We start from the raw sequence: 26,870 nt of genomic DNA on the forward strand, positions 1-26,870 counted from the left end.
TGAATCAGCCCATAGTTCAACGCTGCCATAGATGAGTCAATGCAGAGGCATCCCGGGGGAACTCAAGCAAATGTACCAGAGGGCCATGTCTCTCTGAGTTTAGAATGAATACAGTACCCCTCCCTCGCTGTTGTAAAATGTGCCTCTACAGTTGTTCTTATGGCAATTCTTGCTCGCTCTATGACAGTTTCATAGACAGATAGATGCCCTAGAAACAGCATCCTTGCTCTTTCTTGAGCCACCGCTGTACAGCTTCGCTTGATTCCCCACAGAGGCAGAGATTTGTATGAAAACAAAGAAATTGACTCATCGCAGATAAGACAGAGGCGACACTTCTTGGCAGGGAGAAGCATTTGGGGGAAGAAGCAGAGGTGTTGTTGGCACCATTTACTGAAGCTGCCTGCCAGTCTTCATAGCCATAGGCTCCCTCTCTGCAAATGGCCTTTTAGAAGATGCCTCTACTGTCCATCACTGGTACTCACTCCCATATTTTAACACTGCAATTGGTGCCTTTCCGCTCTGCGGATTTGACATGCGGTGACTTAACGTGCTTTGTTCTACTACTCTTGAAACGGACCCAAAAGCTGCAGAGATAAGCATACTTTCTTTTTTATATATGAAATGAAAATTTGCATTCAAACGTTCTAAGAGTTTGAAACACACACACACCCAAAAAATGGTGGCATTCGGAGATTGCAGAGTTTCTAAAAATGTCAAACTGGATGATTCCAAAACATTCTGTATTTTTGAAAATCAATAACATCTGCGATCTAAATATTCAATGGGAAATGCCTGAAGGCCTAGTCTAAGGGTGTTATATGAATAGTCTTTCAGTAGCACCTGGGAATTTTTTGTCAGTTGTTCAATTCAGAATCTTTAGTATTATTATTTGTTACTTTCCCATTTTAAATATTAGTCTAAGTAAAAACTATTTATTTTAGGCCATTTTGTAAACTAAAATGAATGCTACAAAAATGCAAAATGAAACCATTAATGCCATTTACTGATAAATGAACTAATATCAATCCCTTCTCCTTCTGACATTACCTCTTTCAGCCTCCTGGCTCTCGCTCAAGACCCAAACAAACTGAGAGCTCCTCCTCTCAAAAAAATAAATAAATTTCACAGCAAAGAAGGTTCCTGGAACCTTCTGACACCACTCAAGTCTCTTGCTGTAGGCTTGGATTTGATGGGTAGGCACAAAGGTAGATAGGGCTTCCTCAGGCTGCCCACAGCTGTGTCTCATTCAGTGCCCAGCTGCAATCCACACACCCAGTTCCAGGCTACAGAGGTTTGGTGAGCTACACAGAAGTCCCCAAAGACGGCAAAGAAGGCACAAGAAGGCACCCCTCTCCACAACAGTTCTTGCTCTGGCCCCTGCGTACCTCTCTTGATGCTCCCTATCTCCTATACACTCAATGAGGTAAAAAAAAAAAAAAAGAGGACTGTATGGATCCATCCACATCCCAAATTACCTATCACCACATATCTTTCTTCCTTTTTGTTTTGTCCTCTTCAATAGCTGTCAGGTTTTGAGGAATTGGCTTCCTCCCACGTGGCAGTAAACAAAAGATCAAACGAAAAGAACGTCTTACCAGTTAGAATCTTTAATAATCACAGCGAAAGAACAAAGAGCACGTCTACTAGAAATGGCAGCGCTCCCAATTAAGGGTCACCCCCCCCATCCCTATTCTACGTCACTCCTACGTCTTGTAATCTGAGCTTGTACCCTCTGCGCTTTCTGTTCTAACACTTTCTAAACTCTCCGTGTCCTTGGAGCAGGGGGTGGACGCTGTCCAGAGACTGTGAATCTGTTAACTCTCTCTTTCCCGATGCTGCTTCTCCTAGCTGTTCCCCATCCAGTATTTCCCAGCTTCTGCCTTCAGAACTATGTCCCTCTGCAAACCACTGTTCCAAGTCTATACAGTCCTCCTGATCCTGAGAAGATGCAAGAGGAGGGGGAGGGGGATCCTACCATTCCTCCTCAGTGCAACCCTCCTCAGCACGGTCCCTGACAGTAGGGAAAGCCATTCATGAAAGGCAAGTCACCCTGTTCACGGGCTCCATTAATAAAATCTGCAGCTTTGGGCTTTTCCGCCATTCCTGAACTGGGAATAGCAATGGTGTTACCATTTGTGGAGTTTGCACCTGTGCCTTATAAGGTTCTCCACTTTACAGTGGTGCCCCGCAAGGCAAATGCCTCGCAAGACGAAAAACTCGCTAGACGAAAGGGTTTTGTGGTTTTTGAGCTGCTTCGCAAGACGAATTTCCCTATGGGCTTGCTTTGCAAGACGAAAACGTCTTGCAAGTTTGTTTCCTTTTTCTTAACACCGTTAATACAGTTGCGACTTGACTTCGAGGAGCAACTCATAGAACGCGGTGTGGTAGCCTTTTTTTGAGGTTTTTGGTGATTTTTGAAGCTTTTCCAAAACTTTTCCGACACCGTGCTTTGCAAGACGAAAAATTTGCTAGACGAAAAAACTCGCGGAACAAATTAATTTCGTCTTGCGAGGCACCACTGTAGACTCAAGCTTCCCAATACATTGAAGAATGTTATTTGGTAGGATGTCAAGTATTTTCTAAAGATGGTTACATAGTCGTGGTTCCAACAAATAGCCCATCTACCGTTTTCCTGTTATCTTCTGCCAGCGCTTTTATGCATTTTTTTCCTGTGGTTCAGTGTTCATTCACGAAGCGGTGAACTGCTTTCATGCTGAGTCTTGTATGAAAAACGTAGAATGGAGCATCATTCCACAATGGAGCCAAAAGTCACCAGAATGAAGCCAAGTTTATCAGAGGACAAGTTCTATGGACAAAAATAAGTGCCATGGCTTCTTCTTCTTTTTTAAGAATAATTTTAGCATAAATAGCAATCCCACGAAGGTGAAAATTACCATCAGGCCTTTCTAAAACAATTTCATTTTTATTTCAGGAAAGATGGGGGGGTATGCTCAACAGATGACCACCTTAACCTTCATTTATCCAAGATATTTGGTTGCAAAATGGACTTCAACATTGCTATAACAAAACGGAAATAGGTCCCTAGGATCATAAAGGCTAAGTCTCAGTTGTATTCCAGACACCTTGTTCCCTGCCGAAAAAGTGAGCGTTTAGAAGGTGCTGCGTGAGTTTCTTGATTTGGGTCTGGAGATGGAATAAAGGAACAAAGGACACCTGAAGTGAGAAGAACAACCATCTGCTGAAGTTACACTGTCTCTAGGAGAGTTTCCATGGCAAGCATAGTTCAGTTTCAAATGGCAAATCCCATAAGAGAGCCCATGGAAGTGTCAGTGACACGGTAGGATTCCCCCAGTAAACAAATTGCAGTAAGGAAGGAAGCAACTGTAATAATCATCATCATCATCATCATCATTTATTATTTGTACCCCGCCCATCTGGCTGGGTTTCCCCAGCCACTCCGGGCAGCTTCCAACAAAGATTAAAAATACATTAAAATGTCACACATTAAAAACTTCCCTGAGCTGTAAGTATGAGAAGCCAGCAAAAGCTACACCAGATCCAAACTTGTTCACTGGGGGTGGGGGTGGGGGCTACTGCCGGCTGAGCCGGCCAAAGCCTGGCAGACAAAAAACAAGCCTTTAAAACAGAGTTTGATTTACACCACCCTTTTTGCTGGTGTAGCTTTTGCTGGGTTGCCAAGTCGCATGACCGAGCCGAACAGAGTCAAGATCCAGCATAAATCTCACTATCCAGTCCCTCCTCTACCACTCTTCTGGAACACCCATTTTTCAAGGTTTATTGGGCACTGGCTGAGCTAGCATATCTCCAGCTGAGCCAGGGTTGGAGATCAACCACATCCTAACTCGCTCACCCTGGCAGATCTAGGGTTATTATTCGGGCCCCCAAAATCATGAACTGCAATTGGGACCAGAAAAACCGGGGCACACAGACAAGGGTTGACCTGGGAAGGCATCCTAGGCAGTGTTTGGCAAGCTCAGAAAAAGGAGCCTGTGGACACAAAGTCAAGGAGGAAACCGAACTAAGGAGCAAAATAGATTCACAAATGCAAGACCGCGAAATGAAAGGTAGCCCTGCAAAGTGGTTCTGGTCAGCCAACCTGCCTGAAACCACCCCCTGTTCCTTTTTTCCCTTTTCTTTTAGCTTCTGCTTAGAAGCTGCAGCTAAATATCAAATATGACACGTTACCCTATCCAACAATCACAGAACTGTAGAGTTGGAAGGGAACCTCAGGACCATTCAATCCACCCCCCACCCCCTGCAGTGCAGGAATGTGAAGCTGCCCTATATGGGGATCAAACCTGCAAACCTTGGCATTATCAGCACCGCACCCTAACCCACTGAGCTATCCAAGCTGACTGACCCCGTCCCTGCAATCCCCTATATGGCCTTGTAGCCATTTAGATCTGTAACCAGCTCAGCAAGCCTCCCTTGCCAATGCACAATCAGGAATGCATTCCAGGGCTTCTGATTGTACACTGACAGGTGCATTGCCACCTTCCCCTCACCTGGTGGCAAAGGAGCAGGTGGGTGTGGCTTGGAGGAAATGGTCTCAGACGAGACCAAATCGGAACTTGTGCCACCCATGCCTCTCTCCCTGCTTTGCATATCCTGTAGCCTAATGAAGAGTTCGGTAGAACTTGAAAGCTTGACATCCTTTTGTGACGTGTTGTGATATTAAACCTATTGCCCAACTGTAGATTTGGGTGTTCTTTTCCTTCCTCCCCCCCCCCCCCGAAGTCTAAATCCCACTAGAAATCAGCAGTGTGCCTTTTATTTTGCTTTCCCTTCGCCCTGCCCCACGCACCCCAGACAGACACAAAGTATGGGAAATATTTTACTCTCAGCCCCCCCCCCCTTAAAAAGCAGAATCCCGGTAGCTCTCTCGAAGTGGGAGCAGAGGAAAGAATCCGCCATCAGAGGACTCTCGTGACAGGCCACCTTCTGCGTTATTCTCAATCAGCGTCTTGGTTTTCACACATGCGCTTTCTGGCGACTGGAGCAATGAAAGGAACTGTATCTGCTCCCCTCCCCATGCCTTTGATTCTGCCCCTCATTATTTTCATCCCTTTTTCAATCTGTTCTGGAGTTGGCCCAACAAGGATAAGCAAATCCCTTCGACGGAGTTTCTTAATTGATATTTCTTCAACTCTCCTCAACAGTAGCTATTTTGGCATCCAGGAAAGATTTGGTGTCATCCGAGTGGTAGAAAATATATTTTAATCTTTTCACAGCAGCGTCATTTCAAAGACGTAGCATTTGGGGTGGCAGATGGGGTGGCAAACAAGTTGCCTAAAGGGGCAGGGCATTGATCTACTCCCTGCAGGAACTTTTCAATTAAAAGATGAAAGATTCTGCAGTTTTGAAGCACGATATACGCACATCTTATCAATTCTTCAGCATCCCTATAGATACTGTAGATTTTTTGTTTTGTTTTTGAAAAATGCCTTTGTTATCATACTTAACAGAATTTCAAATTAGGTGAGAGACAGTCTACCTGAGACGCCATCATCGCTGTCACCATAACGCACGTTCTCCCGCCGTAAAACGATGGTATCATGCTCTAGCATGCTGGGATAGATTTACAAAGTTGCTTCCCTATTAATTCATGCCTCTGCAACCTTGAAACTTCACTATTATAACACTTCTTATCGTGAGCAGTGGCCCTGTAGACTGTTCTGAGAAAGCAACTTGAGGCAAACATGATGGTCTGCCGGGAATATAATTTTGCTTTACTTTCATTACACCTGAATATAGACTGGCTTCTAATCAAATTCCATTCACAATCCCAAGATCTTAGTATTGACGTATAAAACTCTTATACAGCTTGAGCCTTAGAAACCACCTTGGTTGTGAGTCCTTTCCTGCAGACCGTTTTTCCACCTGGCCTGAGAAGACAAAGTCCTGACTGACTCCAGCTACAAAAATTGAGGCTGCTGAACAGATTCTTGGGCTGGCATGTTTTGCTGGAAGGGGTGTTAATGTTGGTTTTTTTTCTATCTTTATTTCAGATCTTCTTATGATTTATGTGGAAGTTGTACTGTTTGGTTGTGTATTTTTTTTAAAAAAAAATTCTTGTTTATGACTACCTTTGTGATGTTGTAGTTATGTATTTGTTCATATTGTAAGCCACCTTGAGCATGGTTTGAACTGTGGAAGGCGCCATACAAATAAAATTCTGTATGTAATTTGTAAGCTTATATGTTGTAAGCTTATATTTGCATAGAAGAAGAAGAAGAGTTTGGACTTGATATCCCGCCTTTCACTCCCCTTAAGGAGTCTCAAAGCGGCTAACAATCTCCTTTCTCTTCCTCCCCCGCAACAAACACTCTTTGAGGTGAGTGGGGCTGAGAGACTTCAGAGAAGTGTGACTAGCCCAAGGTCACCCAGCAGCTGTATGTGGAAAAGCGGGGAAGCGAACCTAGTTTGCCAGATTACAAGTCCACTGCTCTTAACCACTGCACCACGCTGGCATAGTTAGCATCTGGTAGACTTTTCTTCCTCTCTTTTACTAGAGGAGCCTTTTGCAAACATTTCATTTTTGCGCACAGAGGTGACAATTGGGATCACAACTGCTATCACTACTCTAACCTCCATGTGTTCCAGATGCCATCCATACAAAGTCTAAACATGTATCTCATGACATGCACAGGTTCTGTGCACATGAGCCATGTGTTCCATTCTTACAGGGGTACAAATCACATGACCAGAGCCCATGCACATAGGCATGTATGCCTACAGGCCCTTGTTGGAACAGGTCCTCGGGCACATGGAGATCCCTGGTGGGGCCAGACATGCAGTCCCAATTGTGTGTGCACACACCTGTGTGGAATGAAGCATAGGTTCAAAGGGCTGGTTTTGGTGACTGCAGAATTCCCTTCACACCATACATTTAATACACTCTGATCCCACTTTAAACAGTTGCGGCTTCCCCCAAAGAATTCTGGGGGCTGTAGTTTGTTAAGGGTGCTGAGAGTTGTTAGGAGACCCCTGATTCTCCATTCAGAATTACAGTTCCCAACGTGATTTAACAATCAATCCCTCTTCGCAAGGAACTATGGGAATTGTAACTGGGAGGGGAATAAGGCGTCACCAAACAACTCTCAGCACCCTTAACAAGCTAGAGCTCCCAGGATTCTTTGAAGCTGTGCCTGTTGAAATGGGTATCAAAACACACTAATTAATGAAAGTCATGATGACTGCCTTACCTCTGTTATCAGAATACCAGTTGCAGGACTAGATAAGCCTTTACATTATGCTAGGACTTCTGGTATCGTTCTGGAACTGTGCTGTTAATTCTTCCTGTTGTTTTCTTTCCTGCTGGCTGCTTTATATTAATGCCGATCTGAATGGGGATTGTCCCTCTGAATGGGTGACTTATGGGTGATTCATTCAATTTGCAGGTGCCTGACTCATAGCTTCAATCGGCCACAAACTTGTTTGTATGCTAGTAATAGAAGGTGATTATCAGCTGAGGTGTGTTCATGTGTTTAGCAAGCCAATAAGTAATAAACAAAGTGATCAGTAGTAAAAGCTGTGCAAATTCTTATTCTTTCTGAAATTTGGTGAATCTGATGTACACTCTATCATTGTGATATTAAGTTTCTGCAGCCAACTTCTGAAGGTTATTGGATTTGTATTTACTTACTTACAATAACGCAAGCTTCGTGTGTTTGCAAATGCATTTCATTTCCATTGCTAATACTTTCTTTATGGAGGTTTCCATTTGTTGTTGTCACTGTTGCCGAGCATCACATTTCCAGATCTAATGCCTTCGTTTGAAATAAATTCTCTCTTATTTCCAAACAGGGCTGGTTCAGTCCCGGCCAGGTATTTGTGCTAGATGAGTATTGCGCACGTAACGGAGTCAGAGGCTGTCACAGGCATCTCTGCTACCTCAGCGACTTGCTTGAGAGAGCAGAAAATGGAGCGATGATTGACCCTACCTTGCTTCACTACAGCTTTGCCTTTTGCGCATCGCATGTCCATGGCAACAGGTAAGTGGAGGACATGCTTGTCTCCATCAGGGAGGGGCAAGTCTCCAGTACAGATTTATTTGGCTACTATTGCATAACGGCTCCTTCCCTGTGGCTGTGTTCTTCTTATTGTATGATACACAACATATTGGGCAGCACAACTGACTTGCTTGTTGTTAGCGAAAGGAAGGCAGCAAAGAATCAAGTGCAGACAGACCCAAACAGTTGACTGTTGCTTTTTGTTCACTTAAGAAAATAGCTTGATGCAATTTGGAGGAGGGGGGAAGTAGGGTAGTGTGATGCTGCAGAATGTATCTGTCATTGGGTATGATGAATTTGCCCTGTTTCATTTTCATCTGAATGAGAATAGACAGCTAAATACTAACAAATAAAAGTTCTGTATTCTGCTATAAAGTACTTATTAAGACTCAACTTGTGTAACTGAGATGCAAAACCGATGTGTTAGGAATATTTTGAAATGTAGGTTCAGATTTTCTTTTTTTTAATGTAGCGTTGGCCACTTTGCAACTTAACGATAACTTCTGATGACTTGATTGTAAATAATCATTATATCTTATTTTATTTGGGAAGCATGTTTCAAGTCAACATTTTTTTAAAAGTCTGGAATGGGGAACATTTGTGGCCTTCCAGCTGTTGCTAGACTACAGCTCCCATCATCCGCAGATATTGGCTGAAGATGATGGAAGTTGGAGTCCAGCAAATATATACTGGGCTGCAGGTTCCCCAGCTCTCTTTTAAACCATATTATCAGAATGCTGCAAGATATACTTGAGTTTATTTACAAAAATGTATACATTTGAATCTTCATGCAGTCTCTGTATTGGATGGGAGAGAGCAGAGATGAAATAACTGAGACTCTTTCCTCCAGGTATTTTTAACATCATAAAAGGAGAAAGAGAAGTGGGGAAGGAGTGGTAATAAATAGGCTTCTGCCTTTTTTCCAGGTCCTTTGTAAAACTTAAGCAAGGCTTTCCATTGGCCGGTGCTAACTACTTTCTGCCTTGTTGGCTCCACTAACATGCAGTACAGAACTAAGAATATCCCTCAATATAATGGTGAATTATCCACACATGAGCGTCTACCAGGGCTTTACTAATCTATAAGGTCCGCAGTTACCTTCCCTTGCCAGACTGTCAGTTGAGCCTGCTTCAGTGAACCAGACAGAACATCTATGGAAAGTTAAAAATAAAACACAAAAACACTTTTGCCACTTGGCAGCCACAATAGCTGCACAGCCATTTCAAGCTCACTCCAGCCTTTTAGGATTAAACAGTAGATTTTACGCCTGAAAGTGTTGCTGAGATAAGTTTCCTTTCTCTATAGACAGCGACAGTATTGTTGCACTGATGGTTTTGTTTTTGGAAGTTGCATTCTATACAGTGAGATATCACACTCTGCTCTGCATATGCTACCGAATAGCAGAGTGTTATAAAATAATGAAGTGTTTTTGTAAGCTCTCTGGTAAACATCATCACGAATTATTATACACATTGCCGGTATTTCACATTATAAGGCTGCCACTAAAGTCACAGTTCATTTGATCCATCTTGTCAGGCTAACAGAGTTTGCTTCTCCATATTTTCTTTTTGGTTATGGCTTTCATTTGCTTCTTTTGTTCGCTGTTGGCATTTATTATTAGTATACTGTTGTTGTTTCTATTATTTGCTTTTAGCTTGTTTTCTTTCATTTCTTCTGTTACACTTTCTTTTGTTACTTTTCCTTTTTTTCCGTTTCTGCTGCCCTTACCTTTTCACTTAAAACCATCCCTGTCATGTCCCAAAGTCAAAAAATGGAAGAGATACTTGGTGCCATACTGCCAGTGGCAAATAATCCCCCAGCCGTCGAAGTAGAGCCAAAAAAGGATTCCAAAAAGGAGTCCAAAAAGAGGAAAGATTCCAAACCCCAGCCACCTCCAGAGCCCAAAAGGTAAGAAATGGCAGTTTTACAAGGTTGCACTGCAGAGTTTTGTATCGGCCACTGAGCACACTGGCTTGGACCTCAAGAAATATGAGCAAGAAAAAGAAAACCACAAATGTATTAATGCTGTTCCATGAGCACACATGCAATCACTAACACAGGGTTTCTCACTCAGTCACTCACCCAGCCATTCATTTAGGCATCACTTCCCATAAAACATCTCAAAGCAGTTAACAATAAATACACATCAATTAAAAAAAAATCTGCAATAAAAACACCCACATAAAAACAACTTCAAGTCCAGTGCAGATGCAGACTGGGATGGAAATCTCCACTTAAAAGTCTTCTTGAAAAAGGAAGGTCTTCAGTAGGTGCTGAAAAGGTAATAGAGATGACGCCTATGTAACAGGAGGCAGTTCTAAAGGGCAGGTACTGTGACACTAAAGGCCCAATTCCTACAGAATGGGCCTCCTGATGAAGACGCCCTTTTCTGTAGGTCACAGTGATTGGTTGGGTTTTTAAGGGGTGAGACGATCTTTAATTCTGGTATGCTGGTCCCAAGCTCTATTGGTACACCAGTACCAATCTAACCCAGGGGCTAATTTACAGCATGAGAAACATGGTGGATAAGGAAGATACAGGCTGTAGCATATAAACTTGAGTGGGCCATGCAGAGATCTTGAGAAGGAGCTAGTTCAAAGTCCAGTTCAAGGACATTCCTAGATTTGAAGTCAGAAACAGAGCTTTCCCATGAGTATGAGGTTCTCAGCTCTTCAACTTTTTGTTGTTTGTAAGGACCAAGAAGACCGGGGGCGGGGGGGGGGGAGAGATAGGTAACATGGTTCAGAATAAAAAAATCCCTTCCAGTAGCACCTTAAAGACCAACTAAGTTAGTTCTTGGTATGCGCTTTCGTGTGCATGCACTGGAAGGGATTTTTTTATTTTGACTATGGCAGACCAACACGGCTACCTATCTGTAACTGGAACCATGGTTCAGAATAGGCAAGTTGAAGTTTTCTAAAGCGCCTGAGGAAATTTTCAGCCGTGGTGTGTGAACCACAGCTTCATTCACACATTTCCACAAGACTTGGGGCAGTGGGTTACCTATGCTAAGTTATGCAAGAAGTGGATTTTTAATTTTTAGAGCTTTTGGAGTATTGATTACTTACACGCTTAAGGCTCAGTCTGAACTGTGTGGATTATGGTTGACAGAGGCATGACTGGAAATCTGTATAATCAGCTGATAAAAGCAACTTTTGCATCTGTTGATGAAACCTGTAGCTACAATGAGAGAGAGAGAGAGAGAGAGAGAGAGAGAGTGTGTGTAATCGTGTGCAAAGCCATTGTGTTAACTGTTGTACCATCTGTGGATCTTGAAGTGATTTTTGAAATGCTAGTTCAGTCTATTTAGCACTGCAAGTTAAAGGATCACTCAGGCAAATTCTAAAGTAGGCAAATACATCACAATGGCTTCTTCCTTCTTCCTTTGTTCCGTCCTGAGACTTCACTCAATTAGGATAGTATAAACAAAACTCCACAAAGCTCTCAAACATGCATTTTATTGAAGTTCACAAGGCACATGTGGAGATATTTACTCACATTCCAGTAGGTTTTTCTTTGGCTTTGAATGAATGTGGTTATGAAGTTCTCTATGGAGTTCTGTAAGAACAAGTGAGTTTACCCCTCTTCCTTGGCTTGCAAGAACTAAACTGAACCAGGTTGCAAAGGAGAGAGGGAGGTTTTTCCCACTCTGGGTAGAGCCAATAAAAACTAGAAAATTACTGTGCCTTCATTTCCCAGCCTGCCTTGAGGTCTGGAAAGGGGAAAGACACTACCTTTTCTTAAAGGAGCAGCATTATTACTCCTTCTACTTACGGTAATACTAATACTATAGAGAGATTTGCTATTACTAAATAACTGAACCCTGTGGGGCCAGAACATCCTTTCTAGCAAAGGACAAAACAGGGTAGTGATAGTCCAGCATGGCTATTCTTAGGGTATCTGGTTTACAGATTGGCACTTGATTTCCACTTGTAGTTTCTGACAGAGAGAAATTGCAAACCTTTCATGTCTTACCATGCAATCCTATGCATGTCTACTCAGAAGTAAGCCACATAGTATGGCTTACTAATCCCAGGTAAGAGTGTGTAAAACTGTGGCCTTAATTACTATTTTATAGATGTTTCTCTCAATCCTGCTCTCTCTGTTTTTCAATGTTTAAAGCATCTTTTCTCTGGCTAAGAGCAGATGTGTTTAACATGCCTCTTGTTAGACTTGTGAGTAAATCCATTTGCTTAATGAAGGCGATTTTTGAAAGAAATCAAGGGGAGAAAGCTCACACCACCAACAACTGGCAGTTTAGCTTTCTGAGAAATGAGGTTGGCTGTCAGTCAGAATATGCCACTCTAGTAATGAAGGTCGAAGAGAGAGAATTCTGTGTGGCTATCAATCTCCCATGTAAGCGATAGACAGTGATGGAGCTGAGGTGGGTTGTCTGTTTGTATTGTGTTTGTGTAAGGTCAGACAGTGAGACAACAGTAGCTTGCAGTCAGCGAGAAAGTGCAGAGAGAATGTGATTCAGATGGTGCAGGACAGCCTGAAGGTCAGGACTGACAGAATGACAGGCCATCAGAGGAAAGAAACTAACTAGAAGCTATCCAGGGTCCTGCTTCATGAATACAGTTCTGGGGTAGCTGATCAGTGTCAGTGCAGGACAGGAATAAAATGGCTGCTGTTAGAAATACACCTCTAGCTCAGCTGTGACCCCTGCGCCATATCATGTGAAATGTCTACAAAGCAAAAAGAGAGTTTTGCACTGTATATTTTCAGACTTTGCTGGGAAGATTTTGTCAGTTGACTGCTTAGATGTTTCATAAGGAAGAACTACTTTCCAGGCAATGATAGAATTTACTTTCTTTGTTTCTTAGAAAATCAAAAAACATTTTTTAGTTTATAATATAACTTTATAATAATATTTTTCTTCTCCCTGAGATGTATAATGGAATTTCTTTCTTTGGGACATAGATAGATAGAGTGTGTATTCAGCTTCCACGATCTTATTCTCATAATGCTAAACCATGGTTCAGCATTACAGTGGTGCCCCACAAGACGAATGCCTTGCAAGATGGAAAACTCGCTAGACGAAATAGTTTTCCGTTTTGGAGGTGCTTCGCAAAACAAATTTCCTATGGGCTTGCTTCGCAAGACGACAATGTCTTGCCCAACGGCTAAGGGAGCTGGGCATGTTTAGCCTGGAGAAGAGGAGGTTAAGGGGTGATATGATAGCCATGTTCAAATATATCAAAGGATGTCACATAGAGGAGGGAGAAAGGTTGTTTTCTGCTGCTCCAGAGAAGCGGACACGGAGCAATGGATCCAAACTACAAGAAAGAAGATTCCACCTAAACATTAGGAAGAACTTCCTGACAGTAAGAGCTGTTCGACAGTGGAATTTGCTGCCAAGGAGTGTGGTGGAGTCCCCTACTTTGGAGGTCTTTAAGCAGAGGCTTGACAACCATATGTCAGGAGTGCTCTGATGGTGTTTCCTGCTTGGCAGGGGGTTGGACTCGATGGCCCTTGTGGTCTCTTCCAACTCTATGATTCTATGATTCTATGAGTTCCTGCTGGGTTCCCCCCCCCCTTTTCTAAGCCACTAAGCCGCTTATCAGCTAATCCGATCAGCAGATAAGCCGCTAAAAGCGCTAATAGCGCTAATCCGCTAATCCGTCAATGGGCTTGCTTCGCAAGATGAAAAAACCGCTAGACGAAGAGAATCACAGAACGGATTCTTTTCGTCTTGCGAGGCACCACTGTATGTGTGAATTCAGCAATCTTATTTATGTGTGAAATGGATTGGTTCTATATTTCCGTTGCTTTTAATCTAGGGACGTAACATTCCTAAAATAGAAGAAGTGGGCAGGGATAGCCAAGGGGCGTGCAATTAAAGACTTGAAGCACAAGCCACCCAGCACAAGCCAGCTGCCACTGCCACCTCCTCCTGCACACAGCTCAGGAATTGGATGCCACCCACCCACCCCTTGCCCTACAGGTAGCTCTTCTGTAAGTGGAATGCTACACTTACGGGGACAATTGTGTACATCGAACCCTGTGCAGAAGGGGCCAACTGGATTGGGCCCTGTTTATGTTGGACACAATCCATGCAGATCCCTTTCAAGTACTGTATATCTCAGTGGAAGTGAATTGAGACCATGCTTCACTCTCTCACTGAAATGAATGGTTACAGAGAAGAAACATGGCAATAATTGTACAATTGTTAATATTTGTCTGTAGTTCATTTGCACTGTTTGGATAGTTTAAAGTATATATATGTGTTGCCATTTTATTTTAGCATGCAAAGTTAGCCCCCTCCCCCAAGAGCTTTTTGGGCAGAATATCTGTTCCCCTATAGTTTTGCTTTTTCAACATGTAATAAGACTCTGGGAGCCTTGGAGAGCCTTGTGGAGCATAAATACTGTGGCAATGAGGACCCCTCCCTTCTCCCGCCTCTGCTACAATTTTGCCTCCCTGTCCAGATGTCAGCAAGGCAAATGCAGCCATGTTCACTGTACCTAATTTGGTTTCCCTTCCACAGTTTAAGCTTTGCTTTTCTGTCCTAGACCAAACCTTTACTATGCGTAAGTAAGTAAGTAAGTAAGTAAGTAAGTAAATGAGTGCCCTGACAAAGACTCTTTACTCAAAAGGCACTGGGACTAATTCACTACATTCCCCCTAACCTCTCCATCCAGTGAGCAAAAGCATTGGGGGCGCTTTCCTTTCTGACCACTAGGAGGGAGGTTCTTTGAAGAAAGTTTCAGCTGAGAGACTGTATTAGGAGGCACCTTCCATGTTCTACAGTGCCCAGAATTCTTTGAGGAGGTTGAAAGATGCTTCAAATGTGCTTTAAATTTATAGTGCATTTGTAACCAGAGAGTCTTCACTCAGAACATGTGAGGTTTAATAAACCCCACATTTCCAACACCTCTTCCATTTTTCTTGTATTGGTCACACCCTCCTTTATCCAGTCATCTAAGGGGGGAAAAGTACCAGTCTTTACCATGTCCAAAGACAGGGAACCAGTAAGATGGCGCAGTATGAACAAACGTTTCAAATATCCCACCTGCAACTCACTTTCTTGATTTGGCGCAGCATAGCTTTGGCCCCTTATCATTTTACATATATAAATTAAAATAGGAAATACTTAGAATAGAATCATAGAGTTGGAAGAGACCACAAGGGCCATCGAGTCCAACCTCCTGCCAAGCACAAACCTTTTAAAAAATAAACACATTTTTTGTCCCGCCTTTCTTCCAAGAAGCTCAAGGCGATAGCTATCCTTGTTATTCACACAAAAACCCTGTGGTGTGTGAGAGACTGATTGGCTCAAGGTCATCCGGGAAGATTCTTGGCTGAGCAAGGATTTGAATCTGGGTCTCTCATGGGAACATAGGGTCCAGCTGGCTCAGTGTTGTCTACACTGGCTGACACTGGCTCTCTGGGAATTCAGAAAGAATTATTTCCCCAGTCCTATCTGGAGACACAAGGGACTGAACCTTGGACCTTCTGTTTTTAAAGTATGTGTTCTACCCCTGGACTATGGCCCTTCTCCAATCTTAGTGCATCATTCTGACTTGTGCTTTTCAAGCAGTACTGCTTATACCACCTGATATACTGTGAAGCACCACTGGTTAAAAGTCCTGTCCTAAACTATTACACCAATATCTCCCAGTTACCTACAGGACCTGAGGCAGTGTGCCTCTGAGAACAATAGTAGAAAGTGCTCTTGTGCTGGTGGCCTTCTCATGGAGTTCTGGTTGGCTAATATGGGGTGGGGGAGAGATGCTGGACCAGATAGGCCTTTGGTCTGATCCAATAGAGCTCTACTTATATTCTTACTTGGTTATTCACTACAGGAAATAGGGCTCTGGAGCAGGTTTCATAGAATCGTACACTGGAAGTTACCACTAAGGTCTTCTAGTCCAGGTATAGGCAAACTCGGCCCTCCAGATGTTTTGAGACTACAATTCCCATCATCCCTGACCACTGGTCCTGTTAGCTAGGGATGATGGGAGTTGTAGTCCCAAAACATCTGGAGGGCTGAGTTTGCCTATGCCTGTTCTAGTCCAATGCCTTGCAATACAGAAATGTTTCACCCAGTGTGGGGCCCGAACCCACAACCCTGAGATTAAAAGTCTCATGCTCTACCAACTGAACTATTCAGGCATTTGGCGTGATCCAGCAAGGTTCTACATATGTTAACTTGACCTTTGTATATAAGAGAGTTTCCATGAGAGGTACTAATGAACATGCTGCTCACCCAAGTAGTGGGTGTCAGCCTTGAGCAATGCAAGAGAAATTAGATCTATAGCTCTGCCAATGTTAGCCACAAAAATACAGCAATGGCCAAGTATGCACATTAGCCCCTTCATACCATCTCAATCAAGGTTTTCCCATGTGACGTGATGGCATGGTTGCAGCAGAACAGGCAAGAACCAGTAGATGAAACCAGGTGTGGTCATGCATGTTGGGAGCAGCACTCAATTTGCCCTTTGCCGGTAACAGCTGCATTTCTGATGTGACATGGTTATGTAATAACACAATACGCCTGGGCTTACAGCCAGGCAGCCATCTGGACATGCTCTTTGCATCATAATAGTCACAGGTATTGTAAGTCCTCTGCACCGCAAAACACTTTCAAGGGGCCATGGTGTAGAAAAAGGAAAGAAAGGAGGGCTGTGAGCTTTTAAATTTCACCAGTTCGGATCAGGTATTTATCAGGCTGTACGTGCCTACTAATGGGCATTTTTTCCCAAGAACGGGAGAGGTTATCATGAAAGGTGTAAAAGACACTGTGTTCATTTCAAAGCCACACTGGAACAGGCAAATGTCAAAGGGATTAACCCCAAAGAGCTATAATGTGTGTTTATAATTGCACACAAATGCATGCTATTGCCTCGTATAGTACTCCTTGGTTTAAAAGAAATGATTTTGATATATTTGCTTGAGCAGCATAACTAGCCCCCGAGGCACCGTGTACAATTAGAAAAGGGCATGGTGGGGGAGGTGGGGTTTCCAGAAAGAAATCGTGGCCTTAGGACCTCTGGTCCTAATTATAATTTATAATTAACCCTGCGATTTGCACAAAGAAGCAGTCGGGGGGGGGAATATTGTCTTTGCCACGAGACCATTTATTTTTAAACTTGACAACTCACTTCAGAAAGATTTCTTTGGGGGCTGATTAATAATTAGTCAATGAGTAATATTAGGAGTAGACAGGGACATTTTAGCTTCTCGTGTAATGTGTTTACAATATTTTAAAATGCACACTATGAGCAGCTAATTTAGGGTTTTAATATCTCATCATAAAGGCACCTTTTCCTGGCACTATCCCAACCTCCTTTTTCTCTCCACCCCCCAACACCCATCTGTACTATTATGCCCTATTAATTTCTCTAGCAGAATCCAAACAGTATCAAAATGGGGGCGGGGCGGGGGGAATCTGCTACCGTTCAAGACTGAGATATTTCCAATTCTGTAGGTTGACCTAAATTCATATAGAGGTGCCTGCACTGTAACATGTCTGCAATTCTTTGTGTGACTACATAGAGATTTACAGACACCACAAGTCTGACGTTTCTTTGCACTGTTTCTGTCCTTCCTCATGTTTTGTATTCCTGATCTGGATCCAAGCATGACATAACTACATTTAAATGTGACATTATGTACACGTTTTTTTAATCATTGGACATAAAATGGTAAAATACAAATTGCACAAGCTGCAGGAACCTGTGATTACACTTGTAAACATCAAATATTGAAATGTCTCGGAAGTGGCACCTAAACACACACACATCTACAGCAGCAATGTGGATTTCTTCTCCCATCAATAATGCCTTTTGATTACCGGTATATTCTGTTGCCTTCGACTGCTTGCTTTGCAACAAGAGAATGTTCCAAATGCAGCAGAGAAAAGGAAATCCTAAGAGCAAGAATGCCCCAAACATTAATTTGAAGGCGGGAGGAAGCACACATATATAAATTGAGATAATATGATTGTTAATGACAATGGTTCCATTTCCCTTCAAGTATATAAAAATAAGTGCAGGGCTCTTAATTTATGTTTATATAATCATAGTGCCGTCTACAGATTCGTACTTAATTAATGAAATCATGGTGCTTCAGCTTCTGGGGAGATGAGCAACAAGAATTAACATAACTCATAAATTTCCAAAAGATGTGCAGCTGGGTGGTAGTATTTGGAATTTGACAAAAAACATTGGAAGTATTATTATTTGTGACATGGCTAAAGATGGGGGATTGTGAGGAGAGTAAAGATGACAGAACTGGTGCTAACCACTGTGACAAGAACTTGAAAAACAGCCGACATGACATCTTTCCTATCATGCTGCTGAAAATGTCAACTTTGTGAAGGACAGTGAGAAAATGGTTTGCCGAATGTTTGAAAGGTAGATTCAAGAGATGCTCGTCATGTCAGATGTAATATAGTCCACAGCTGTTTGAGAAAGGAAGTCCTTGCAGTTGTGATGGCTCTTAGTTGGCAGGCCCTTCCAGACATCCAGGCGGCTCCAAAAATGGCTACAGTTGACCTGTAGATTGTCTGAAGTTTGTTGCTACATGATACACAGAAGGCAGCTGTGATATTTTATTATTATTAATTCCGTCTAGTGTTGTGAATACATTTTTTTAAATAATAATAATAATAAATACACTGTTTCTGCTCACAGGTACAGTGGAATACACACAGAAAAAAATACTTTGTAAGGACAGCTATGCAGACATAGTATTTTTCACAAGTAGTTTTCACATGAGGTAATGAGTGACAGCGCAGTGAACACACACACACACACACACACACACACACACACACACACACCAACCATCTTATACCAGACTGGGCAAGTGGGGTTGGACTGAGTTGAAGCATCCCATTTTTCCAGCTGAGCTGCCAAGCATAATTCCTTGGATGCACCCATCCAGGAAGTCCCCTGGTGGTACCCTAACCCAGCAGAAAGCCCCAAAACACCACCAGTGGTAGTAGGTGGTGGGTCATGCAGAGCCAACCTGCATTCTCCTAGATCCTGACCCACTCTCACAGTTATCACTGGCCCACAGTGAACTTGATCCAGACCCGGTCACTTCAACAGCATGGAGCTGCTGCAGTGATTCTACCCAATTGTTCTGTCCTGTCCCCTCACTGGCTACTGACCTGTGGAAGCTTTCTGATGCTGCTACAATTTAGTTGCAACTCTAGCTTCTAGTAGCTCCCACATTAAAAAAAAATTGGATTGGGAGGCACTGGAAACTACAATCCCCATGCATTCAAACAGCAGTAGATGTACCTGAAAATGCTTGGGAGTATACAGGCCTTAAGGGTGAGGCCAGCAAGGCATCAGCACTCCCCACTGCCAGCACCTTCCTTCTCAGGGGTCTCTCAATGGAAAGCTCCTTCAGGTACTCCAATATTCTCTTTATTATTGGTAAAATAAAGCTTTTTCTCAGGCAGCTTGGGAGACCCGAGCTAATTCACAAATAGATATAGTTACAGGTAGGTTGCCGTGTTGGTCTGCTGTAGTCAAAACAAAATAAAAAAATTCCTTCAAGCTCATACCAATGACAAACTTAGTTGGTCTCTAAGGTGCTACTGGAAGGATTTTTTTTATTTTGTTTCACAAATAGATACAGATATAGGTACATATTTAGTATTCTGGTTAAATTAGTCTGTGTTTTCTTTTTTCCAACTATTCTCTCTCAATTAATAAAAAGGGGTATTGCATCTGAACTTTAAGAAAGGAGAGAGAAAATGTTGGTGAAATTGTCGTGAGTGGGGCATAGGGCAGTTGTGTGTTTACCTTTCAAGATTGCTTTGGTGTTTTGTGAACGTACGGTACTTTCTTCCATTCAGCAAGCCATCTCTCAAGTGGTTTGCATTCTTAAGCCCCCCCTTGTTGTCCATCATTCCTGAAAACACTATAATATTCTTGGCAATGTATGGGAAGCTGCCTACCAGGTCTCTGACAGCTTTTGGTCTGTTTATTTTTAAAGTATTTACTTTTCAATGACTCAATGCAGAAAGATTATTATTTTATGTATATTTTTATGTTAAAGGAATGATTTTTCATGGGGGGAGGGTGGCAAGCTCACTTATCTCAGGTACTTGGGAGCCAGCCTCCCAGTTTCCCATCCTTCCGTCAAAGCTCATGGGAAAACGTTATGGCCTTTCATTGCCAATAAAAGACTGCTCCCATAGGGCTTTTTCAGATCAGGAAGCACAGGCAGCCATGACAGGGGAGTGCTGGGGAAATGTTGAATGGAAAGAAAAATATACCCAACATCCTCAGTCACCAATAAAGTGTGCTCAACTCTGCAGAAAAAAAATGGCAGCTACTTTTGTGGGGGAAGAAAGCTTTAAAGAAATTGGGCGGCAGGTTTCAGCGCAGTGCTAGTTTTATTGCTCTAGTAAACTTCCTTGAGCCTACAAAAGGAGTGGCTCGGTAGTGTTTTGTGGAGTGCAGCAAAATAAGCAGCAGTCTGGTGCTCTGACCCCAAACACAATTGGAAGTACTTTCTCCTGCAATGTGTTCAGAATCAGAGTGTCAGCCATTGCCATCTGTAGTCTGTGGTTACCATTTTGTCTTCTTTGGAAGAAGCCGCTCACTCCGTAGTAAGCATGTAGGGTTCACCATAAGTTCTAAATTGATGTCTTTAAAACAAAAGGAGTACAGGAAAAGAACAAGTTTTTGAGCCACATTTTGTTTTCTTCTGCATTTAGACTCATGTCAAGACATTTTCAGTAACACACTTCATAGGTTATTGCTGCAATCAGGGAAAAATCACACATTTCGTTTAATAATAGTTTGACAACATGAGATGGGCAACTACACATGATGGGCTTATCACCTCCTATCTTGGATTTTTCCCTTATTGGGCAAGTGCCTGACAAGAGGCAATGATCTGTAATAACTTGATCATGCAATAACTAGTGGTAACAGTTTCACACGTTCAGGTTATCAAGTGATAGCTACAATTATCACATCAACAACATAACTTGTGTACTTGTCTGGCATTTGTCTTTCAAACCTTTTAATTTATCTCAGTAAACAAATATTTCCTATATCTTAGGCTGCCGTCCCTAATTAGTTTGAGAATTACTTTTAGTTAAACGGACCTTCTCTAAAATAAGCAGTTGATTTTAAAATTAGCAGTGCCCTTCATTTTGAGCAGTTAAGGTTCTGTGCTTGCATATTTCTTTGAAATTACAATGAGGCCTTCCATTTGGCCTTTTGAGCAGTGTCTCCAAGCACTGTGAGTTGAAACTCTATGCCATGGGTAGGCAAACTAAGGTTCGGGGGCCGGATTCGGCCCAATCGCCTTCTAAATCCGTCCCACAGATGGCCCAGGAATCAGCATGTTTTTACATGAGTAGAATGTGTCGTTTTATTTAAAATGCATCTCTGGGTTATTTGTGGGGCATAGGAATTCGTTCATTCCCCCCCCCCCCCAGAAAAAAAATATAGTCCGGTCCCCCACAAGGTCTGAGGGACAGTGGACCAGCCCCCTGCTGAAAAAGTTTGCTGACCCCTGCTCTATGCTGTCACTTTTGTCTTATTGTAGGAATGCTCACTTACTATCAAACAAAAACATATCATGCAATCTGAAACATGCCTACTCAGAAGTAAGCCCCATTGAGCTCAATGGGGCTTACTTCCAGGTAAGTGATTCTAAGACTGCAACTTTAGCGGTAACATTTTCTAGAATAAGGAATTTTAAAATATTCTAAGTGTTTCAGTAGTTAAATGTTTCAAACTAAACAGCCTGCTAAATTTTCATACAACTATATATTTAAGCAAAAATGAGGCCAAAACAATATACTTTTGTACTGCTTTATGTCTTCTCCTAGTGATGTTTCCAGTTGAGGCCTAAATCAATATTTTTATTCACCCAAGCTTGGTGTATAAAATGTATACTGAATTCAAACAGTAATACCATAGAATAATCTAAATACATGGGCTAGGAACCTATCAAACATGTAAATCTCTCTTTTCCTCAATAGGACATATGTATACAGGATTAGTGATAGGCAACCCAATTTTATGAGTGTTTATTTTTGAGTGTTTAAAATTCACTTCATCACTTTAAATAAAAAAGACAAAAATACATTTCCAAAGTATATAATGCCTTTGTTTTAAATGGGTGAGTTTTAACCATATTTAAGTGCTAATATTTATTATATTTTGAGGTTTCTGCATCTTTAGGTCAATGAAATATTGACTGTACAGATTGTATTTTTTATATTAAAAAAGTTAGGAGCATTCTGATTCATTAAAAGGAAAAATAAAGCTTACCAATTAACCCCTGACAGGAGGTTCATTAGAAGCTTTGTAATCCCTTGCCAAGTCTTTTGTATAGCCAAACTAGTCTAATACGAAGGGTTTACAAAGCTTTAATCCAAACACGGGAGGAGGCCTTTAAGTAAGAACATTTGTTCAGTTTTAAGACTTCTTCCATTGCTCTTCCTAACAGAGAGAGAGACTTACAGTTACAAACTGAGTGCTAGCACACAAGTCCACACACTAGGAAATTGCCAGTAGTAGGAAATAGTGTTGCTAATTGTCTGGTTTGTTGACTTATTTTCTGGAATGGATTAGAGTAGTTCATTACCTTTTGCATGGATTATTCAATGGAACAGCATATGACCGCGCCTGCCAATTTGGGTATACAGAGAATTTGCACAATTCCCCCGATCCACAGTCTTGGCTTTTGCCTTTGGTTTTTGTCGACCACATCCATGTAACAGAGGGATCATAGGATGGGGAACTGTTTTCAACCTGAGGGACACATTCCATTGTGGGCAACCTTTCAGGGGCTACATGACAATGGTATGTGGGAGGGGCAAAAGTGAGTGGGTGGAGCAGCAAATGTAAATTTTACCGTTGGGTGGTAGGCTAGGGTCTACACACAGAGAGACACACTCCTCACTCTCCTTCCAGGCAAAACAAAAGGCAATATTGTGGGTTCAAGGATATACCCCAACCAGGTGGAAGCACTCAAGGTCAGTGCACAGCAGGACCAGTAAAAGCTCTAGCTTGGGGAGAGATGTGGCTTGGAGAAAGTTCCTAGGACCAGGCAGAGAGAACAGGAGGCCTGCATTTTGAAGTTCCCCACCCCGGCAAAACAGTTAAAGCAGAGCACTTCGATTTTGTCATGGAATTCTACTCAATATTGATCCAGAGTAGATTCCAGTGTATTGTTAGCAGAGTAACATCTTAAATACGTTGAAGGATTCCCAAAAAAATAGACCAGAGGCAATTGTATTTCATCCAGCAAAGCTTTATTACTACTGAAGGCAAATGAGCATAATGGTCACAAATCCAATACATTCAGGATTGGCACTGTCCATAAGAAACTCAGTTGCAGCAGACTTAACTTAAACTTACAATAACATAATAAATCTAAACCTTAACACTAAGCATACCATGTACAGATTCAGGTAGGTAGCCGTGTTGGTCTGACGCAGTCGAAATATATAAAAAAACTAAAAAAAATGCCCAGTAGCACCTTAGAGACCTACTAAGTTTGTTCTTGGTATAAGCTTTCAGAAATGTGCCTGCACACGAAAGCTTATACCAAGAAGAAGAGGAGTTTGGATTGGATATCCCGCCTTTCACTCCCCTTCAGGAGTCTCAAAGCGGCTAACAATCTCCTTTCCCTTCCTCCCCCACAACAAACACTCTGTGAGGTGAGTGGGGCTGAGAGGCTTCAGAGAAGTGTGACTGGCCCAAGGTCACCCAGCAGCTGCATGTGGAGGAGCAGAGACACGAACCCGGTTCCCCAGATTACGTGACTACCGCTCTCAACCACTACACCACACTGGCTCTCACCAAACTTAGCTGGTCTCTAAGGTGCTACTGGACTCTCTCTCTCTCTATATATATATATATATTTCATACTACTGTATGTACAGAATGCCACACCAGAAGAAAAAGCGATAGAAAGAGAAAGTGAAACGCAGGCTCCTTCTAGCCCTACTTTTATAGTCAGCATGACCATGACTGAAAGAGATAACAGAACCAGTTTAAACCAACTGTACTCAGCTTCTCTGAGGGAATAACCCAAACATCAGGACCTTCTGCTTATCTCTTTCATACAAAGAAACTTCCAGAACCCTCTTGAATTAAGTAGAATAGGAAAGATCTCTACACACCAGATCAATACTTTCTGCACTAAGAAATGCAAACTGACAGATTTAAGTCAACTTGTGCTTAACTGCTTTGCACATGGGTGGGAGTTTCACAGCAACGCATTAGTTGCTGAGGTAAAATAATTAATTTGGTACTACTAGGCGTGGTTCAAAGAACTGCATTCTGCACGTAGGAAGAACTCTGCTTATTTCGATTGCTTTCAAAAGAAGCACAGACACTTCCACAGGAGAAAAACCTTGCTCCTCCTTGCGTTTGTACTTCCTCACACTGCATCGTTCACACCTTTGATCCTAATAGCTGAAAGCAAGTAGGCCAGGATCTAAACTGGTGCGAGTCCCACTTACACACCCTGCAGACCTGATCCAGAGGTGGCTTACAGATATGGGCCTCAGATGGTAACCTCAGGTTAGGAGCAGGTTCACATGGGGAAAGGCAATCTTGTAGGTATGGAGAAATATATGATATTCAGAGATTTGCCTCCCACATGAGTTACTTGGAGGCAACACAATTTACTGCCTTGGCCCTGTGCCTTTATTGAGGCTGCAATGAATACTATCCAAGAATTTCAACCCAACAGAGGTGCCCAGTGTGGGGCAAAATGCCACACTCACACAAGGAACTAGCAGTGGCCTTGAAGTGAATGGGGGTACTCCAGGGATGGGGGCCCTGTGACCCTCCAGGTATCATATGTGGAGTTGGAAGGGACCCCCAGAGTCATCTAGTCCAACCCCCTGCAATGCAGGAATATAACTGGAATTATAATCCCTGTCATTGTTAGCCACTAGCTGTGCTGTCCGGGGCTGATGGAAGCTGGAGCCCAATTATATTTAAATTACCACAGGTTCCCCACCCCCCAAAAAACACAGCTGCTATTCAGGCTCTCTGGTACCACTGATTTCAGGTAATCCAAGTCTGGAAACCCAATATTCAAATACTCTTATTTATTTGTATAATTGTTTTGACTATAATGTGATGCATTACAGTGCTGATGATTCATAAAAGTCATGAGGTAAAATGCAACTTATTCATAGCTTTTCTCCTCCAGGCCTGATGGAATAGGAACGGTAACAGTAGAAGAAAAAGAGCGGTTTGAAGAAATCAAAGAGAGGCTGCGGTTGTTACTGGAAAATCAAATCACACATTTTAGGTAATGACTGATGTTTCACCTTCCAGACAAAGAGCCAACTTGCTGCGTTTCAGATGCTGCAGTGATGATTACTTGCATAAACAGCAGGAACTTTTTAAGTGATTTTAGTGTACTATATGTTAGCATATAGATGGCACTGACAGTTCAGTCATAGAGATGTTACACAGAAAATGTAAAATGGAATTATGTGTGCATTTTTGCCATGAAAGGTTTAGAATAGAAGTCTACAGTGGAATGTCTCCATGTTATAAACAATTGCCTTTTTCTGTTTTTTATCTTGTCAGTACTTATTAACTAAAAGCAGCCAGAAGATTGGGGTTTTGGTTTTTATAAAGTAATGCTATTCCAGTTTCAAAACCAAAATAGCAATTTCTTCCTCTCCCTGCCTTGCCCCTCCCCACCCCCCTGCCCACCTTGTTTTCCTTATTCACTTTGAAAGACATAAGTGGGGAGTGACTGGGACTTGCAGTATGGGTGTAAATCATCTGTTAGCTTTTAAAACATTTTGCACGTATCCAAAAATGCTATGTATTTACCCTAGGTATTGCTTTCCATTCGGCCGGCCAGAAGGTGCTTTAAAAGCCACACTATCACTCCTGGAAAGGGTAAGCGTAAGGGTCCTGAAAGGTTGGTTTTTTAAAAAAATCCAGTTCTCATATTTGGCTCTTTTCATTCAGCGGAATTTATATTGACTTCGATTATATATTTGGAGTCTGGGTGCCATTTTCCTTCCAATCATATTGGAAATGAAGGGGCTTTTTATCTCCTGGCATGTTTGTGTGTGTCGTTTCATTTGAGCAGCATTCTTCACTACACCTGCTCTCTACTTGGGACACACCGTGGTCCAGATTTCATGGGTGGGTTTGGTTGGGCTGGGTTCCCTCTTGGCCTCTCCTGACTCTATGAACAACACTAGCTTAAAGCTTCATGTACACGTGGATATTTTATAACACCTAGAATTCTAATTGCAATTTTCTGTGCCATAAAGTCATAGTTTTATCCCGCTAGCAGAAAAACCTGAACTCTTATTGAACTCAGCTCTAATTGAACAAGTACTTTAGGGCTGGTGCAATTAATCCGTACATCTAATAATAATGAACCTTGTGAACCAATCATTTTATCTTAACATCTCATGCACAGGTAGCCTAAATATAGTGCCATCCAGATGTTGCTGGATTTCCACTCCTAGCAGCCCACTTCCTCATGTTCCTCACGTTTTACATTCCTCAAAACGCAAAACACCTAGAACCATGGGCCAGGGGTGATCAGGTTCAATAGTTCCCAAGATGCAATGGGCAATGCTGTTGCTGCCTGTGTTCTAACCAGTAGAGGGAGACAAAGGGCACTGTGAACCCTTCGAAATCTTTTAGGTGGGTGAAATTGAAAACAAAAGCTGTTAATTTCAAGATGACACCACAAATCAATGTTTCTTATATCAAGGTTTTGATGAAAGACATAGTTACTCCAGTCCCTCAAGAGGAGGTAAAGACCGTCATCCGTAAATGCTTAGAGCAAGCTGCATTGACTAACTATACACGGCTCTCAGAGTATGCCAAAATTGAAGGTAAGGCGATTTTGCAACTAAAATTAACGCTGGTTTCCTGTTTCAGTGAG

At 42.3% G+C, this 26,870-nt stretch overlaps 1 protein-coding gene across 9 annotated transcripts in view; it reads left to right on the top strand.

Annotated features, from left to right (window-relative positions):
* CADPS (calcium dependent secretion activator) overlaps window positions 1-26,870 on the top strand; it is a 356,444-nt gene that overhangs the window by 216,142 nt on the left and 113,432 nt on the right. For all 9 annotated transcript variants that reach the window (XM_083491182.1, XM_083491174.1, XM_083491178.1 and 6 more), the window contains exons 13-16: window positions 7,789-7,976; window positions 25,155-25,256; window positions 25,798-25,861; window positions 26,697-26,820. In XM_083491182.1, coding sequence (XP_083347308.1) covers window positions 7,789-7,976; window positions 25,155-25,256; window positions 25,798-25,861; window positions 26,697-26,820 — 478 coding nt within the window. The remainder of the gene's footprint in view (window positions 1-7,788; window positions 7,977-25,154; window positions 25,257-25,797; window positions 25,862-26,696; window positions 26,821-26,870) is intronic.

This window comes from Podarcis liolepis, assembly GCF_965112155.1.
Source record: "Podarcis liolepis genome assembly, chromosome: 2".
In the NCBI taxonomy this organism is placed as follows: domain Eukaryota; kingdom Metazoa; phylum Chordata; class Lepidosauria; order Squamata; family Lacertidae; genus Podarcis; species Podarcis liolepis.